At 41.1% G+C, this 19,760-nt stretch overlaps 1 protein-coding gene across 1 annotated transcript in view; it reads left to right on the forward strand.

Moving 5' to 3' along the window:
• The window catches only part of hmcn2 (hemicentin 2), a 356,871-nt gene that overhangs the window by 249,831 nt on the left and 87,280 nt on the right, over positions 1–19,760 (forward strand). Inside the window, 2 exon segments of the mRNA XM_034169771.1 lie at positions 8,972–9,069; positions 9,889–10,167. Of these exon segments, the coding sequence (XP_034025662.1) occupies positions 8,972–9,069; positions 9,889–10,167 (377 nt within the window).

The raw sequence follows: 19,760 nt of genomic DNA on the forward strand, positions 1-19,760 counted from the left end.
AAAACGTGCTAACAGATGGTCCAATGATTAGCTGGTAAAAAGCTTTCAATCGGTGTGTTTTTTTCAGATGCTGTTTAGATATTTATGGAGTACGTTCATGTTCGACTTGCGTTTACTAATCTTGTTTTTAGCTTCTGATTTGTAAAGAAAATACGCGTTTTGGACTGATTGTCATGGAAACCAGTCCCATATGGGAAATTATCGTGCGTGTAGCGTCGCAGCCATATAACAATAGCTTTCATTTCCATGCACACAAATGTGTTGGGAAAATTCTATTCCAAATCAAAACATGAAGAAAAAAAAAGATCAAATTTGTTATTACTTTATAGAAAGTGAAGACAAAGGAATATTAGGCTGTTCCAACAAATGGCAGTGTCTGCTTTTTTTCAGTGAAGAAACAAGTGTCAAACAGGTGGCTCTTAAGGATGAAGGCAGCAAATGTTTCTCTCTGAAAGTCTGAAAAATCTTTCCAGACATTGTTCAGAAGAACAGCATACTGTGATTAAAAAGTTGATTAGAGAGGGGAAAACCTATAAAGAAGTGCAGAGAATGATAGGCTCTTCAGCTAACATAATCTCAAATGTTTTATAATGGCAGCCAAAACCAGAACGACGTGGAAGTAAAGCACCATTTAAATTGATTGAAGAATAGCTAGAATGGCAAAGACTCAGCCAATGATCAGATCCGGGGTGATCAACAAAGATCTAAAGTTACCTGTGAGTACTGTAACAATTAGAAGATGCCTATGTGAGGTCAAGCTATGGGCAAGAAGCCCCACAAAGTCCCATTGTTGAATAAATGATGTGCTGAAGAGGTTACAATTTGCCAAATAACATATTGACTGGCGAAAAGAGAAATGGAGCCAAACTTCATGGACTGATGAAAGCAAGATTGTTCTTTTTGGGTTGAGGGGCTGCAGACAGTTTGTCACACGACCCCCAAAAGACTGAACTGAAGCCACAGTACACTGTGAAGACAGTGAAGCATGGTGGCACAAACATTATGATATGTGGATGTTTATCATACTATGCTGTTGTATTCCTGCTGGTATGCAATAGTATAGTATATTGTGTTATAGGACCTATACTGGCAATATGGCCACTTTCAAAGCAGATGTGATGGACGTATGTAACATCACACCAAATCCAAAGGAACTCTATCAAACAGTTCATAAGAACTTGGCCAAAAAAATTGAATACATCAAATTACTTGAAGATGTTGCCTTATGCAAAGGAGGAAATGCCCTTGAAATTGGTGTTTCAACATGACGGTGACCCCAAACACACCAGCAAGGGAGCAGCATATTGGTTCCAGACAAACACGATGATTGTTATGAAGTGCCCAGTGCAATCTTGGAATCTTAATCCAATGCAAAACTTGTGGGTGACATCAAACATGCTGTTTCTGAGGCAAAACCAGGAAATGCAGAGGAATTGTGGAAGGTAGTTCAATTGTCCTGGGCTGGAATACCTGTTCACAGGTACCAGAATTTGATCGACTCCATGCAACACAGATGTGAAAAATAGACAAGAAAAATGCAGGCACTGCTAGTTTTTTGAACACCCTAATATTTTTTCTTTATTTTCTATAATGTAAGAAAAAATTTGATAAATTTTGTCCATGTTTTGATTTGCAATTGCATGTGCGGTGCTCTCAATACATTTGCATGTATGAAAATAAAAACTATAAGTGTTTTGAACTTTACTCACTTTTTTAACACAGTTATTTTGAATACAACTGTATGTATGAGGAGTCTAATGTAAACAAAATCTACCCCTGGGTACCAATAAAGTAACTTGAACTTGTAGTGAATATTTTGAACAACAAATTGTTTGACTTTGCAGTACTACCTGTTGTGGAAGGGCCTTCCCAGGAGTTCTTAAATCACACTCTAGGATCCCACGTGACCCTTCTGTGTGAGACCTCTGGAGTCCCTGTGCCCAGCATCACTTGGCTAAAAGATGGAACCCCTATTGGTGAGATTAAAGGTGGTGAAAGTGTAAAAATGTGAACTTTACATTTGTGAAAGTGAGTGCTAATAAATGTGTTTGCTGTGCAGAGAGCAGCCTTCAGTGGCAATGGTCCATCCGGGGTACCAGGCTGGATCTGGGGCCTCTGACTCTGTCCCATGCTGGTACATACACCTGCGTGGCCAAGAACAATGAGGGACAAACACAGAAAGATTACACACTTTCAGTGCAAGGTAAAAGGATCTTTGAGAGCCAAAATCAGAAACATTTGTATATGGTTTACTTGAGTGATATTTAACTGTAATGTTTCTAATTTCTCAGTGCCCCCTACCATCCTGGATGCCGAACACTCCTCTGATCTAAGTGCACTCATCGGAGATGAGATCATCCTTGAGTGCCGGGCAACCGGAGTTCCCCAACCTCGTCTGAGCTGGCTAAAAGATGGAGTGACTTTAGAGGGCTCAGACGTGAATAACATTGAGTATGACTTTCATAAAACTGTGTTCTGATAGACTGTCGAGTTTAACCTTACTTTTTTAATACAACTACAGTCATTAATTTTCATTCAAACACTGTAGGCAATGGAACCTCTAAGTGCTATACTCACCTTTGTTAATTGCTTTGAATTTTTTTTTTAAAGGCATGAAAAAGGTTGAAAAGGAATGAATGATAATGAACAAGACAATCCTCACCGGAGCTGCAAAAAATCACCACATGCTCAAAATAATGCTAACAGCCATTGTTGTAATTGATGGTACGATAGTGGTAGTACATCTGAAGATACCAATTGATATCAACTCTATTTTGGTCTTTGAAGATAGTTCCAGTCAGTAACTGCTGAGGCCATACAGTCAGGTTTATAATTACTGGGAAAACAACACAATCTTTGTCATTTTGCTTCTGCAAGTTGCAATTAAACAATCGAGATGACCAAGCTCCTCACCCTATCTCTAAGGGAGCGCCCAGCCACCGTGCGGAGGAAACTCATCTCGGCCACTTGTATTACAACCATTTTTCTACATATATAACTGGACAAACAACATATAAGGAATATTGTGAATGGAAGTCATCATTTAGGTTTTCTTGAGAAATGTCAGTGGCGGGATACATAAACATTTCCGAGCCACTGAATATGTCTTGGTCTTCATTAACATTAGGCAGCACGATGACTTAGTGGTTAGCGCTGTTGCCTCACAGCAAGAAGGTCATTAGATCGATTCCCACCAGTGGCCTTTCTGTGTGGAGTTTCAATGTTCTCATCATGTTTGCATGGGTTTTCTCCCACATTTAAAGACATGTAGGTTAGGTCAATTGGAAACTTTATAATTGTCCAGGTCTCCCATGCAGAAGAGATCTTGATCTCAATGCGGACTAACCTGGTTAAATTATGCATTTAAATATTTTAAAACACATTTTAGTGTTTTCATTTCATTTTGTGAGAGTAAAGTTCACTTCTTGGTTGGGTTGCTGCTCATATGGAAGGTCTTGAACTTTTCACATGTGGCCTGAAGCTAAATTTTAATTTCAGCATCAAATGCGAAGAGCTCTATGCATCCTGGACCAATTGACATTGTTTTTCATGTTTATTTTATTTTTATTTTTATTTAATTATATTGGACAATCGACAAACTCACCTGCCATCATGCCAGGGTGCAAAACCCAGAAATGCATCAATCATTAAGAAATACTAACAGCATGTTACAGTATGGCAAATCTATCTGGAGTAGGCAGTTCTAAAAAATAGTGATCATGCAAGATGGTGAGGGAAGCCACCAATACACTAATGACAAATCTGAAGGAGTGTTGAATCACCACTTATACAGTTTCATGCTGTAATGGAACAGTGAAGGATTTCCTTGAAAGGCAGGTGTGACATTTCATCTTCAGTTTGCCAGAAGATACGTGGGAGAACGAATCCTAGATGTGATCTGTTTTCTTGTGTGTGGTTGCACAGTCCATTGCAAATGGATAATCCACAAACCATCCAACATGTGACACATTTATTGAATATCTGGTGCAACAGATATGAAAAGGCTTGGACTCATATGGTGAGATAGAAGATGATATTTGTTTTTGAGTTATCATGGAAATAAACTGGAGGGATGGACTTGTTTATCTGTGTATATAAGTGTCCTCAAATGTGCAGTAAGAGATTAGAACATTTTTTTCATAATCAGATGATGAGCATCCCCTGCAAAGACAATGTGCTATTCTTAAGAGTCAGTTCCATTTGGCTCAATCAGTCACAGCTAACTACACACTTTCACTCCCGGATCGGCAATCACTGCAATTTCCTAAAAATATTCCAAGGATTCCCTCAGCACATCCTTCCTAATAGACCACTGATCAGCAGCATCTATCATAATGTGTACGGCAGAGGAGAAGGATGTCTGGATTGGTTTACCGTCCCTTGGTAACCGTTAGCGGGGGAAAGCTTTGTGCAGCTGTTTCACAGCTGTCCAGCAGCTCACGGGCTTCATGTAACCACAACAGCCATCAGAAAAAGTCCAATAGATAATGAGAGACAGATAAGTGTGTGCATGTCTGTGAGAAAGATGTGGGACGACAGGACAGATGTCCTTGGGTTGTTCAGCAGTGGGTGGACAAATGGATCCTGCTGTCACAAAGGAAAAATGTAACAGCTTTCAGTTTGGTTTGACGTAAGATACAGGGCTGTTCATTTGACACACTCAGGATGTTCTTGCACAGTTTGTTTAAAGGAGTCATATATTATATACCTATTAATTTCTGGGAGACATTTAGGTTGTCTAGTTCATTTTCAGAATACTGGCAGGATGCTGTTACAATGGTGTCAGAGGTATCTCAAGTTTGACTGGGTGTCAAAATGTTTTTTTTCCTGCACTGATACCAGCATCAAGCTTGGACAGTGAAAATGTAGCTGACTGAGTGATTGAGTGAGTGAGTGAGTCCACCCCAGCCAGCTTTGTATAAAGAATAACTCAAAACCAATAAATATGAACATCTTGTAACTCACCATATGAGTTGATTCAAAGGTTTTGAGCCCGACCAAGAAGAATCCACAACTGAATTAATGTCGTGCTGTATTTTTCAACATAATCCCCATGAAATCCAAACACTTTCTCCAGAGTCGCTGCAGCGCCTTCATACCATTCTCATAGAAGATCTTATCCTGGAGCTCAAGGAAGTCATCCACTACAGATATGACATCATTATCGGTATTAGAATGAGTTCCAGCAAGATGCCTTTTCATGTTTGGAAACAGATGGAAGTCTGAAGGCATCAAATCAGGGGAATGAGGTGGGTGTGGAACAAGTTCATAGCCACATTCATGAATGGCAGCCATTGCAATGACCGATGTGGGGACCGGAGCATTGTCCTGGTGAAACGGAACACCTTGCTGGAGCATTCTGTAGTGCGTCTACTTTATTTTCTCCTGCAGTTGTCAGAAAATAGGCTACACTGATGGTCTGTCCCTTCTGGAGATGGTCAGCACCCCAGAAGACAGAAGCCATGTCGTTTCCAGCAGATGAGACAGCTTGGCTTTCTTCGGGGGGGGGGGGGTGTTGACTGTTCTTTGGCCTTCAGTTCGACGTGATGGACCCAGGTCTCATCCATGATCATGAATCGTCTCATGAAATTATCTGGATCTGACTCAAAAAGCCAAAGAGTCTCCCTGGACATATGGAACCTTGTGTGCTTCCGATCAGCCGTAAAGAAGCCTTGGGAACCATCATGCTGAACGTTTTGTCATTTCCAGCTCTTCCATCAAAACTGAAGGAACTCTCTCCTGGAAAATACCTACATCACTGGCTGTGTGATGCTCACTTACTGTTCTGTCACAAAAGGACCATATCGTGGATCTTCTGGATCCTATCAGTCGAGGTGGCATTTCTGTGTTTTCTTAATCTTGCTCCATATTCGATGTTTGTTTGTTTTTTTTTATTTGGCTCACCGGTGTTTAACTGTAGCACAAGACGTGGCATCCTGCCCTAATGTCATTTCCATGTCATCATGGATCTCCTTTGGAGACATTCCTTTTGGTGAGATACTGAATCACAGCACACCTACCAGCTTTGTCCATTTTTCCAATCTGACACACCTCATTGAAACATTGTGTCTGCAGCATTGAACCCAGTGTGTCAGAATTTCACACATTATTAAGAGAACTGTTGGTTCCTCAGAATGCAAAACCATGCCTACCTTTGTCTGGGTCAGGTTCAAAACTTTTCAGGCACCACTTGTATGACAACAAACCCTGTCACATCTGAAGAACTTTGATGCACCACATCAATCGAAACAGCAACTTTGTTTTGCCTATATAATATTCGATTGATGTAATGCCACCTGCTGGATGACTAGTGAAGGCACGTACATTTACAAGCATCAGTTAAGTTATGGAGGGATTATGGATTAAAAAAGTTGTGGTTAAAACTCACATGCAGTTTGTCTATCTCCTAAATGTGCTGTTTGCTCATCATTGCATATAGCTTACAAGCTAGCAACCGCAGGGAGAAACATAATGCCCAAGAGGTGGGTAATTTCTGCATGAACTCTACAACAAAGCAGGAAAGTAAAAGAGATTTAAAAAATAGATAGAGCGTACGGCTGGGGATAGTGCAAAAATCTTTTGTTGGTTCTGCAAATTAGTAAGGCTAACTTGAAAAACTGATCTGGGGCCTGTACTACGAAGCGGGATTACTGGCTTATCAGGGTAACTTAGGGAGTAAGTTGATGACGTGTGGAGTAACTTCCTGGTTAACCCGTACTACGAAAGGTGGATAGGTTTTGATCGAGGTATGCTGCCATGGCAAGTTATGCTGTGCGCCAAACCTGCTCCGAGCAGGTTATGTTCTAGGTTAGCTTGAGGTTTTCGCTTAACCACTCCCTTTATAAGTACCGTCCATCCACCGTCAATCACTCCGAAGACAATGCCGGCCTACCTGGATGATCCATTTGATATCGGGGCACAAATTGTGAGCGGCTCTCTTCGCAGGGCGAGAGTTTTTAAAGACCACCAGAATAGATTCTCAGCCGAGGGAATTCGTTATCTTTGTCAGCTGATCGGGCCAGAAGTCTGTAACATCACCCATCGTACACTGTAAAAAACTGTTGTTTTTACAGGAAAACACTGGCAGCTGTGGTTACCAGGGAATTCCTGTAAAAAATAAAGCAGTTAAATGTACAAAAAAAGAGAGCTCTTGTTTGTAGATTTAACAGTTCCTTTAATGTGAGTCAGCCGTGGTTCATTCACTGTAAATCCATATACATATTATGTCTGTAATGTTATCTACTGTGCTGCTGTATGTTTTACAGGAATTCCCTGGTAACCACAGCTGCCAGCGTTTTCCTGTAAAAACAAGTCATTTTTTACAGTGTAACAATGCCCCGATGATCGAGCAGATAATGTGCCTTGTGCCTATTTTGCCAGTGGACAATTTATGTATTCCATCGGTGATGCTGAACATCTGAGCAAGAATACTGTATGTCGTATGATTCGCAAGGTAGTACTTGCTCTATCTAAACTGTTGGATGCATTTGTCATTTTCCCTGGCCATTTATCCGCAGTGCAAATCAAAGAAGGGTTTTATGCAATCGCGGGTAATTACTAATATCAAAATAGGTCTAATCCATGTCCATTAATTAGGCAAAGTGGGGCTTATCAAGCTATGAATATAAACCTACCGTTCTGAAGGATGTTTTTATATTTCATCTTCACCTGCTGCCAGGTGCGTTTGGCACTGCTATTGCATCTGAAATATGGACAGGATTAGGAATAGCAATCATACAGTCAAGGTAGCCTATTTAGGAAACATTAAATTAACCTAACATTTATTAGTAGGCCTATGCCCACTTCTGAATCGTGTTGCATCTGGGCGTAACTAATGAAAGGAGGTCATTTTTTTACACATATTAGACATTCCACAGGTTAATCATCTGTAACAGATTTGGAGAACAATTGAATTGTACGTACGCATTTACCCGATCAGCAATATGTTGCCAACAAGCCTGTCTTGCTTTATTGGCAGACGATGTGTTAGATCGTTAATTTAAATTCCTCATAGCTCCGCATAATAATCGTGCATTCTTCTTCGGTAATGTAAGGCGACCGCGCCATCATTGAAAAATGGTGACGTGTGCTGCAACCCTCCCCTTTTATGTGAACGCGCACAAACTCCACTTAGGTTAACACAGGTTCAACAAATCAACATCTTATTCAGCGTCGTAGTACCAATTAACACCACTTGAGAAAACCAGGTTTTGTCAACCCCGGTTTAAGAGGTTGACCCTGGGTTACATCTGAGTAAGTTAACCCCGCTTCATAGTACAGGCCCCTGATGTCTAAACATAAAAACACAAGTGAATGAACTTGGCTCCAGTCAACACCGCATCTGATCATGCACTAGCATGTACGCTGCTTGCTATTGGTTAAATATGCTTTATGTCACGATGCAAATTACGTTTGTATTGCAAAAACAAAAACATTCCACAGTGCTGGTTATTAATTTGAAAATGTGTATTTGTCATTTGGCAGCATCACCCCAGATGGCAGCACCCTGACCTTGCTCAGACTGAGTCCAAGGGATTCTGGGACATACACCTGTTTGGCTGTCAGCCCGGCGGGCCAGGAGAGCAAGATCTACTCTCTCTTTGTACTTGGTCAGTATCAGTGTTGTTTCAGTTGTGTTTCTCTATGTTTCCAAAGGACTCATTTTCATTTGATGTGTCACAGCCCCACCATCCATTTCTGGTGAGACCACTGTCCCAAGAGAGGTGCAGACCATGGAGGACAGCTCTTTGACTCTGGAGTGCCAGGCAACGGGAAGCCCTCCACCCCAGATCAGCTGGCTGAAGAATGGGCATCCTCTGCACCTCTCCTCACGGAAACGCCTCCTCTCTGGTGACTCTGTGCTGTGGTCAGTTTAGACACAGAAAGCTGAAAACAACCTCATTATTTATAAGGAGGATGTGTTTATTTGGAGCTGTGGTTACACTGAATGTTCATCTTCCGTGTTTATTAGGATTTCTCCTGTGCAGCTGTCTGATGCCGGGGTTTACACATGTGTGGCACGCAGTCGAGCTGGACTAGCTGAGCTCAACTACGACGTCCAGGTCCAAGGTATCGTCATATCACACTATGTAGTTACTACGGTGGCCCTAAGAGGCCAAATGCAGTGCAAGAGGCCAAATGCAATGCAACTCAAGAAAACACCAGCAAACGGAAAAACACTGCAAAAACCAAGAAAACAAAATAGAAGTTGGAAAAACAAAAACAGAAGTTGTAAAAAAGAAAACAGAAGTTGGAAAAAACAAATCTGAAGTAAATGCACTGCAACTTAAGGAAACACCAGCAAACAGAAGAATGCTGCAAAAGCACACAAAACAAAACGGAAGTTGAAAAAACAAAATGGAAGTCAGAAAAAGAAAACCGAAATAAACTACAAAATCCACCGTTTCATTGATTAGCATGTTGGTCCATCACGTCGTCATCGTCTTCTACTTCTTCTTCTGTCAAGTGTATTGGCGGTTTACTAACTGACACGGCGCACTACTGCCGCCAACTGCTGTTTTTTTTCTTTCAACTTCTGTTTTGTTTACGTGTTTTTGTTGTGTTTTCATAAGTTGCAGTGCGTTTATTTCGGTTTTCTTTTTTCCAACTTCCCTTTTGATTAGTTGGCTTTTGCAGCATTTTTCTATTCGCTGGTGTTTTCTTGAGTTGCAGTGCATTTGGTCTCTTACAGTGCATTTGTCTTTTGCAGTGTTTTTTTTTTCTATTTGCTGGTGTTTTCTTGAGATGCAGTGCATTTTGCCTCTTGCAGTGCATTTGGCATCTTGCAGTGCATTTGGCCTCTTAGGGCCACTGTAAGTTACTGCATAATCAAACCTCTGATTCTATAATGGTGCTTTGTTAGAGTATGTAATTTCTACTGTTCCTCAGTGCCCCCTGCTGTGGATCACATTGAACTAGTGGAGCCAGTCACCGTAGTTCAGGGGTCGTTGGTGACACTGACTTGCGAGGCTCGTGGTGTTCCGCCTCCTGCACTGACATGGATGAAGGACGGTCAGCCGCTGTCTCTTCATCGCAACCTGCTTCTGGAAGGACAAGAGACGCGGTTACAACTTCCTGATGTGGCGCCTTCAGACGCAGGCCTCTACAGCTGCGTGGCGAGTAACCAGGCTGGAAGCAGCACCAAGAGCTTCAACCTCACTGTACTCGGTAATCCCAAAACAAAATGTCACACTACACTGTAATCTGCCCCTGAGCACAATTTTGGACTGGATGTGCTGTCCTGAGTGTGATGTCAAATTATTTCCAACTACAAATCTCTATTATTTCTCTTACTTTTTCCATAAGTAGAACAACAATTATTTAATCAGCATCAAAGATCAAAACAAGAATTTCTTGAATTTCAGAAAAAAAGAATGTACAATTTGGGTCAATAGAAATTTGGGGCATCTTAACTAATTTAAAAGACATGTTGCATGTTATTTAATGTGCTGTTCAACAACACAACAACAAAGTATTGTGATTGTAAGTCTATCCACATACCTGCAGTCACGATCAGTGGTCGCTGATGTAATTTAGTGGTAATTAAACCTCGAGTGCATTTTCAGAAAATGTTTTAGTCTTCATTTCTCTGCATTTAATGGGGGTGACATCAATCTGATTAAATGGAGAAACAGCACAATAGCGAACAGAATGAAATGAACGTTGCAACATTAGATCATGAAACGTCTGACCATTCATGTGAAAGTGATGGCTCAGCATTTATTCAGATCAGTGGACCTGCGAACAGACGCTTGGAAAAAAAGTCAGAAATACATTATTTTCTGGAGCTTCAGGACTTTCTGTCAGCTCACGGATGTGCACGAGCATCAGGTGTGCCACCTGGTTCAGTGCTCCATTCAGAGAGGAGGCAACACACTTCACTCCCACCTCTTTTATTTATTTATTTATTTTTTACTGTGACTGCATCAAAATGAACACAATTATCATTTTAAAGCAAGTTATCATGGCATGACATCACACTTATGTAAACTTTGCAATTAATCTGCAGCTCTGTTCTTAATGTTAGCAGCTTTGTCTACATTCCATTGAACAGCATTTGGGACGTTTGCTCAGAGTGACTGTTTCATGATTTGACACAGTTATGAATTGAGCCAATATGCAGGCAGCCAAGACAGGTGGTTTGATTAAACACCAGTGATGTATTCTCAAAGCACAACACCAACCAGAAATCACATGAATACAAAAAAGTCTAAATATGTCTGGGGGGGGTAAAAATATACAACGGCAAATCCAAGCCCGCAAACAATAATGACAGTGGTGACAGAAAACTAAGACAGACTATACGAAATGATCAAAGCACCAATTACCGACAAAACACAAAACCAGCGTACTTACAGTAGTGTTCAGAATAATAGTAGTGCTATGTGACTAAAAAGATTAATCCAGGTTTTGAGTATATTTCTTATTGTTACATGGGAAACAAGGTACCAGTAGATTCAGTAGATTCTCACAAATCCAGCAAGACCAAGCATTCATGATATGCACACTCTTAAGGCTATGAAATTGGGCTATTAGTAAAAAAAAAGTAGAAAAGGGGGTGTACACAATTATAGTAGCATCTGCTGTTGATACTACAAACTCAAAACTATTATGTTCAAACTGCTTTTTTTTAGCAATCCTGTGAATCACTAAACTAGTATTTAGGTGTATAACCACAGTTTTTCATGATTTCTTCACATCTGCGAGTCATTAATTTTGTTGGTTGGAACCAAGATTTTGCTCGTTTACTAGTGTGCTTGGGGTCATTGTCTTGTTCAAACACCCATTTCAAGGGCATGTCCTCTTCAGCATAAGGCAGCATGACCTCTTCAAGTATTTTGATATATGCAAACTGATCCATGATACCTGGTATGCAATATATAGGCCCAACACCATAGTAGGAGAAACATGCCCATATCATGATGCTTGCACCACCATGCTTCACTGTCTTCACTGTGAACTGTGGCTTGAATTCAGAGTTTGGGGGTCGTCTCACAAACTGTCTGCGGCCCTTGGACCCAAAAAGAACAATTTTACTTTCATCAGTCCACAAAATAGTCCTCCATTTCTCTTTAGGCCAGTTGATGTGTTCTTTGGCAAATTGTAACCTCTTCTGCACGTCTTTTATTTAACAGAGGGACTTTGCGGGAGATTCTTGCAAATAAATTAGCTTCACACAGGCGTCTTCTAACTGTCACAGCAATTACAGGTAACTCCAGACTGTCTTTGATCATCCTGGAGGTGATCAATGGGTGAGCCTTTGACATTCTGGTTATTCTTCTATCCATTTTGATGGTTGTTTTCCATTTTCTTCCATGCGTCTTTGGTTTTGTTGTCCATTTTAAAGCATTGGAGATCATTGTAGATGAACAGCCTATAATTTTTTGCACCTGCGTATAAATTTTCCCCTCTCCAATCAACTTTTTAATCAAACTACGCTGTTCTTCTGAACAATGTCTTGAACGTCCCATTTTCCTCAGGCTTTCAAAGAGAAAAGCATGTTCAACAGGTGCTGGCTTCATCCTTAAATAGAGGACACCTGATTCACACCTGTTTGTTCCACAAAATTGACAAACCCACTGACTGAATGCCACACTACTATTATTGTGAACACCCCCTTTTCTACTTTTTTTTTTTACTAATAACCCAATTTCATAGCCTTAAGAGTGTGCATATCATGAATGCTTGGTCTTGTTGGATTTGTGAGAATCTACTGAATCTACTGGTACCTTGTTTCCCATGTAACAATAATAAATATACTCAAAACCTGGATTAATCTTTTTAGTCACATAGCACTACTATTATTCTGAACACTACTGTACAAAGTGAGAGAGATACCACGTTACCATAACATGAGAATGTAGGAACCAATAAAAAAAAACAGGGACAAGGTGCAGGCTTAATGCACAGATATTAATTTGACAAACACGTAACAGGTGCAGAATGTGACGATGAGGAACTCCGTAACTAAGGATACACAGAAACAAACAACCACAAAGTGATACAAAACTTAATCAAATTGCGGGAGTTAGTGGAACTAAAACACATGATGATACACAACTCAAACAATAATCAAATAACAAACCAAGAAGACAAATGCAGAAAACTAATATGGAACTCAAAAGTGAACACAGTGCCAGGCAGAGAGACTGACCATGAGAAACGAAAGAATATATACAGAGGACATACTGACAAAACTCACAAGGACAGAGGACAGATGATGAGAACCAAGACTAACAGTCCACAAACACTGACAGGAGACAGACCACAAGGATGGCAAATACAGATGACAGACCAGGACAGGAGAGTTAATGCAATGGATACAAATAAAAGGACAGACACTAATCATACATAGTACACAAACAAGGGACACACCACAAAATCAGGAACCAGACACAGACCCAGGGACAACCTACAATGGTGATGTAAACATTGTTTGAAATACTTGGTAAAATGAGTACTAACGAGTACTTTGTTTATGGTATTCTCCACAGGTGATTGTTTTGATTGGCATATGCTTTAAGACTGTTCACGGTAGTCCACAAATTAATATATGAATATCAACACATGACCTCTAATAGAGTCTAATAGAGAGTTGTTACGAATTCTGTGCAAGATGCCCTTTAAAGCATGCTGCACAGAAATCACAACAACTTAGGTTTAGGCTGTTAGTGACCATCGGATGACACACCAGGATTACTTGGAGTATGTATGTAGCATTTGCAACAAACAGCTACAGAGACTGTCAAACAGTGTCCTCATTTTCCTGAATGTTTCTGACAGCATTTATGCAGCTTTAATGAAAACATCCCAGTGCATGCTTGAATGGAATGTTGCTACTAACATTAAGAACAGAGCCACAGATTAATTGCAAAATTTACGTAAGTATGATGTCGTGTTATGATGACATATAATGAACTGCACAAAGGACTTTATCCTATTGATCTACGTACCTGCCACTTCAATTCTAAAATGGACAGCACAGTGACTCACATATGAGCACTGCTGCCCCACAGCGAGCAGGTCTTTTCCATCTTTTGCATGTTCTCCCCTTTTTTGCATGGGTTCCCTCCGGGTACTCCGGTTAACTCACACTTCTGAAGACATGCAGGTTCATTGAAGTGGAAACATTAAATTAGCCATAGTTGTAAATGTGTTTGCCATATGGGGACCTGCGATAGATTGGTGGCCTGTCCAGGGTGAACCATGCCATCAGCTGTTGTGGCTGGCGTGCCTGGCTGGCTTTTGTTTGTCTTTTGTTTCTGTCTTTTGGTTTTCCTTCCAGGTGGTGCGCATTTGGGACTGAGTGGCTGTGTGGCTGAGTTACCAGGACCTCACCCTGATCACCTGAGGCTGATCAGGTGCGGCTCGTCAGGACTCACAGCTGTGGTGCATCTACACGGATTGGAACATGGTGGCATTTAAGTCTGGAGTACACAGTGTGTATTTGCCAGAAACTCGACCTTGTGACCAGACGAGTGAGATCGTCATCTTGAGAGCCATCTCATCTCAGTGGATGCAGAGAACGTCCAGGTTTGATGCATGGTCTGTGAAAGAGGAGGGGGTGAGGTCTCACGCTCGTCAGCACACTTCCTGAGGTACGTTGGGTTTTGTGACTAACATTTGTACAGTCAGTAAATGTGGTGTCCCTCACACCTTATTATATTGAGCTGTTATGTTAGTCGTTTTAATCAGCTTCCACTGCAGTGAGTTTGTGAACAAGGTGTTCCATGCCTGCAGGGTGGGAAGCTGATTAGTAATTAAGCCAGGAAGTGTTTGCTGTTTTGTACACCTTTGAGCGGTCCCTCTGTGTGTAGAGTGTGGACTCACATGATGATTTCCTCATTCACAGACTCGGTTTGTTCGCGGCCACCTGGGGGTGTGGCGGGGGTCCTTGGGTCCGAACTGGTTCTGGCTCCGGGACCGTTAGTGCTGCTGGGAGCGCACCGTTTACCACCTCGCCAGACCGCGCACTTATTTGTTTGTATATTTATCACATCACTGTTATGTTTTATTAAACTCTGTTATCCTTTGTACCGTGCTCTGCTTATTTTATACTGGGTCCTTCAAACGCTGGTCGGTTCTCCGGGCTGCGTCCGACACATAACAATCAGCCAAGCGATTGCTGAGATAGATGCTCCCCCATCAGTGTCACCTGAAATACATGATTACTGTGAATGAATGGCTGAATTCTCAACACATATTTTTTTTTTTTTTTTTTACAGAAATCCTCATATTTACATACTTTTAACAATGCAGTAATATCTCTCTCTCTATCTATCTATCTATCTATCTATGAAAATAAGTATTGAACATCCTGTGATTTTGCAAGTTCTCCCACTTAGAAATCACGGAGGGGTCTGAAATTTTCATCTTAGGTGCATGTCCATGGTGAGAGACATAATCTAAAAAAAAATTTATTTGTATGTTACTGCTGCAAATAAGTATTTGAACACCTGTGAAAATCAATGTTAATATTTGGTACAGTAGCCTTTGTTTGCAATTACAGACATCAAATGTTTCCTGTAGTTTTTCACCAGGTTTGCACACACTGCAGCAGGGATTTTGGTCCACTCCTCCACACAGATCTTCTCTAGATCTTTCCGGTTTGGAGTTTCAGCTCCCTCCAAAGATTTTCTATTGAGGTCAGGTCTGGAGACTGGCCAGGCCACTCCAGGACCTTGAAATGCTTCTTACGGAGCCCCTCCTTACTTGCCCTGGCTGTGTGTTTGGGGTCATTGTCATGCTGGAAGACCCAGCCATGACCCATCTTCAATGCTCTTACTGAAGGAAGGAGGTTGTTTGCCAAAATCTTGCCATACATGACCCCATCTATTCTCCCTTAAATACAGTGCAGTCGTCCTGTCCCCTTTGCAGAAAAGCACCCCCAGAGTATGATGTTTCCACCCCCATGCTTGGGATGGTTTTCTTGGGGTTGTTCTCATCCTCTAAACATGGTAAGTGGAGTTGATGCCAAAAAGCTCTATTCTGGTCTCATCTGACCACATGACCTTCTGCCATGCCTCCTCTGGATCATCCAGATGGTCACTGGTGAACTTCAAACAGGCCTGGACATGTGCTGGCTTGAGCATTGTGGTGGGTTCCTGTTCCAGGTCAAGAGGGGATGGCAGCTTAGGGAAGAGGCTCCTGATGAGTAGAAATAAAACTGCCCCAAAATAGAAAATTAAAAGGCGAAGTGAGTGACAAAGTGTAGTTAAGTGGCTGTCGTCTATCAAAAAGAAGGAAAAGCAAAAAGTCAGGCTGCGTGTAAATGATGCCGACGAACTGCAGCTAATGCAAGTGGCAAATGTTAGCTCCCCGTGCCCGGCGCGACTAGCTCCCCCTCCTCTAGCCTCGATGACGATGTTACGGAGTTGGAAGGGGAGCCAGCGAACTTCGCTCTCATTCTGAAGGAGTTAAGAGGTGTCAGGAAAGAATTGCGGGACTTCAGAAAAGACAATAATCAACAACTGGCTTACCTAAAATGTGAATTGACCAACACGACTGCGACGTGGAAAACAGGGTGGCTGAACACAAAGATAAACTCCAGGAGGCAGAGGAGGTAATGGCTGAGATGCTTGCGATGCAGGAAAAGCTCCAATCTAGATTGACTTCTCTAGAGGCTTAATTGTTGAGGGAGACACTGAGGATTTACGAGGTCCCTGAGGGAACAGAAGTTGGATTTCAGTCCATGAGTCACTTTGTGGAAAAGTTAATTAGAGAAAACCTCAACCTTCCCGCAGCCAGAACGTTACAGATTCAGTGAGTGCACAGAGCATTGGCTCCCTCCCCTCCCCACCCCTGATGGCGCTCTGCCACAGTCAATCCTGGTGACATTCTTATCCTACACTGTCAAAGAAGTGCCCAAATTAGCATGGCAAAAGTGGGGGTTCATGTTGAATGACAACAAAATTAACTTTGACCATGATGACTACACTCAAGGAGAGGCTCCACAGGTGGTCGTTGTGGCAATGCACTAGAGGGAGAGGAGGTTCGGTGCCAGCAGGGAGAGCAGCGGAATTCAAGGAAAAGTTGCAGATGTTCAGACGTGAACAGCAATAGCCTGTGTTTATGAGGTTCTCATTTTGAATTTCAGATGCCACTGTGAATTCAAAATTATAGTTGGGTCAGAACTGAGGATTTTTCTTCACTGCGGGTTCTCCATCAGGAGCTGAAGGCCATCTTGCTCAGATAGCTTAAGGTGTTTTCCTTAAGTGTTGTTAAAATGTTAGTGTTTGAGTAATCTACAGTACAGCTTTGTTGGTGTGCATTGTATTGTTGTTCTAGTCAAATTTTTGGGGGGTGCTCTGCCTGTTACGGCCTATCTTTTACTGTTCTCCCAGGTAATCTCGTGTATAACTATACAGTTGTATGCAGACTTGTTCTTTGAGGCTGATTTCTTTTAATGTAAATGGGGTCTTAAACCCAGTTAAAAGATCCAAAATATTATCAAAGCTAAGGAAAGAAAGGGCACAGATTGCTCTACTCCAAGAGACACACCTGAATCAGATACAACATACTAAACTTAAAAGAATGGGGTTTAAGCATGTGTTTTCCCTCCTATGTTAAATCTAGTCATAAGAGGGGCGTGGCTACTCTTATCTCTATTACACTCAACTATGAACACATTTCAGAAGTAAGGGATGAGGAAGGAAGATTTATTAAGATAACTGGAAGAATTGAAGGCATGGCGATTACAATCCTAAATGTATATGCCCCCCTGGGAGCGATTGGTTATTTTATAAAAGCATTTTTGATTTAATGCTTGACTCTCAGGGACTGACAATTTGCGGGGGAGATTTTAATATTAGACTTAATCTTCAACTAGACTGTTCCACTGTACACACCAAAAGTAACCCTCTCACAAGGAAAGTTAATAGGTATCTTGAGGAGTTGGGCATATTTGATGTGTGGCGAGAACAACACCCTGCTACCAGGGATTATACCTTTTACTCATGCCCAAACGCAGTTTATACTAGGATTGATTATTTTTTATGTTTAAGGTAGAGGGATTTATCGGATCATAGCCCCATCTCTGTCTCTTTACTTATGGCCGGGAAGAAACGCAATACTCTTTGGAAATTTAATTCACATATACTAAATGACCCAACTATTGTTTCCAGGATAAGAGAGGATATTAATGACTACCTAAAAATTTATGACACAGGGGAGGTCTCCCCAATTATTTTATGGGATGCATTAAAGGCGGTGTTGAGGGGGAAAATTATCTCTACCACCTCCTTCCTTAACAAAACAAGACAAAAACTAATTGACTTACAAGGAAAATTAAGAAAGAAACTACAAGAAGATAAAACAAGAAATTAGGAAAATACAGGGAGAAATTAATGACATTTATACACAAGAGGCCCAAAAGAATTTGATCTTCGTTAAACAAAAATACTATGATATAGGAGGGAAATCTGCAAAATATTTGGCATATAAATTACGTAAGCAACGAGAGGAAAATACGAGTTACAAAATAAGGAACCCTAAACAAGAGTTATAGAGACCAAAATAGAGAAAATCCAAGAGTGTTTTGCGAATTTCTATAGAGAGCTTTATTCTTGCCCATTGGCTTCTGGGGAGATGTTTATTGATTTATTTATTAGTTCCTTGGATCTGCCCTTTCTTTCAGACCAACAAAATGATGTTCGAAGTAAACCAATCTCTATTGAGGAAATAAATGTAGCCATTTCTAGATTAAAAAGTGGGAAGGCGGTGGGGGCAGATGGTTACTGGGCTGATCTAGCACCACTCTTACATAAAACTTTTAACTGGATTGTACAAAAGGGAGGGGCCCCTCCCTCCTGGAGAGAGGCTCTCATCTTTATAATTCCTAAGGAGGGAAAAGATGCTCAGGAGTGTGGGAACTACCGCCCAATTAGTGTTCTCAATTTAGATTATAAACCGTTTACTTTCATTCTAGCATGGAGACTGTAAATATTATTACCTGACATTACTGATATTGATCAGACTGGGTTTATTCATCATAGACAAACTTCAGATAATATAAGAAGAATATTGCACATTTTAAACCATTTACAAAAAGATAAAATCAAATCCATCCTTGTAAGTTTAGATGCTGAGAATGCCTTTGACTCAGTCAGATGGTCCTTTCTATACAAGGTTTTGAGGAAATTTGGATTTCAGGATAGTTTTATTAAAATAATTCAAGCTCTCTATAACGAACCCTCAGCCCGTATTAAAGTTAATGGGGACCTTTCGGCCTCTTTTGTCCTGGAACGTGGTTGTAGACAGGGCTGCCCACTCTCCCCCCTTCTATTTGATCTATTTATAGAGTCATTAGGCCAACTGATAAGGCAGACTCCAAGTATTAAAGGCATTACAATGGCGGGAATGGTCCATAAGGTGGCGTTGTTTGCAGATGACATTCTGGTTTGCCTGGGTGACCCTGAGAGGTCTCTTCCTGTACTTGTGACTGTATTGTCAAAATTTGGCAAATTATCTGGATATAAAGTTAATATTTCAAAAACACAAGTGATGACTGTTAACTAAAACCCCTCTGCAATTTTGAAGAATACATTTAATTTAAACTGGGAGAATGATTAAATTAAATAATTGAGGATAAATTTAACTAGAGACCTTGCGGGTCTTTTCAGGGTGAACTATGTTCCACTATCCCAAAGCATAAAATAGTCTCTGGTCCCCTCCCCTCCCAGGGTACTGATGAGGCGTTTAGCAGGCTGACATTGTTAAATAGGTGGCTGGCGCAGTTTTGTAGACAGCAAGGCTTTAGCTTT

The sequence above is a fragment of the Thalassophryne amazonica genome, chromosome 5, assembly GCF_902500255.1.
Source record: "Thalassophryne amazonica chromosome 5, fThaAma1.1, whole genome shotgun sequence".
In the NCBI taxonomy this organism is placed as follows: Eukaryota; Metazoa; Chordata; class Actinopteri; order Batrachoidiformes; family Batrachoididae; genus Thalassophryne; species Thalassophryne amazonica.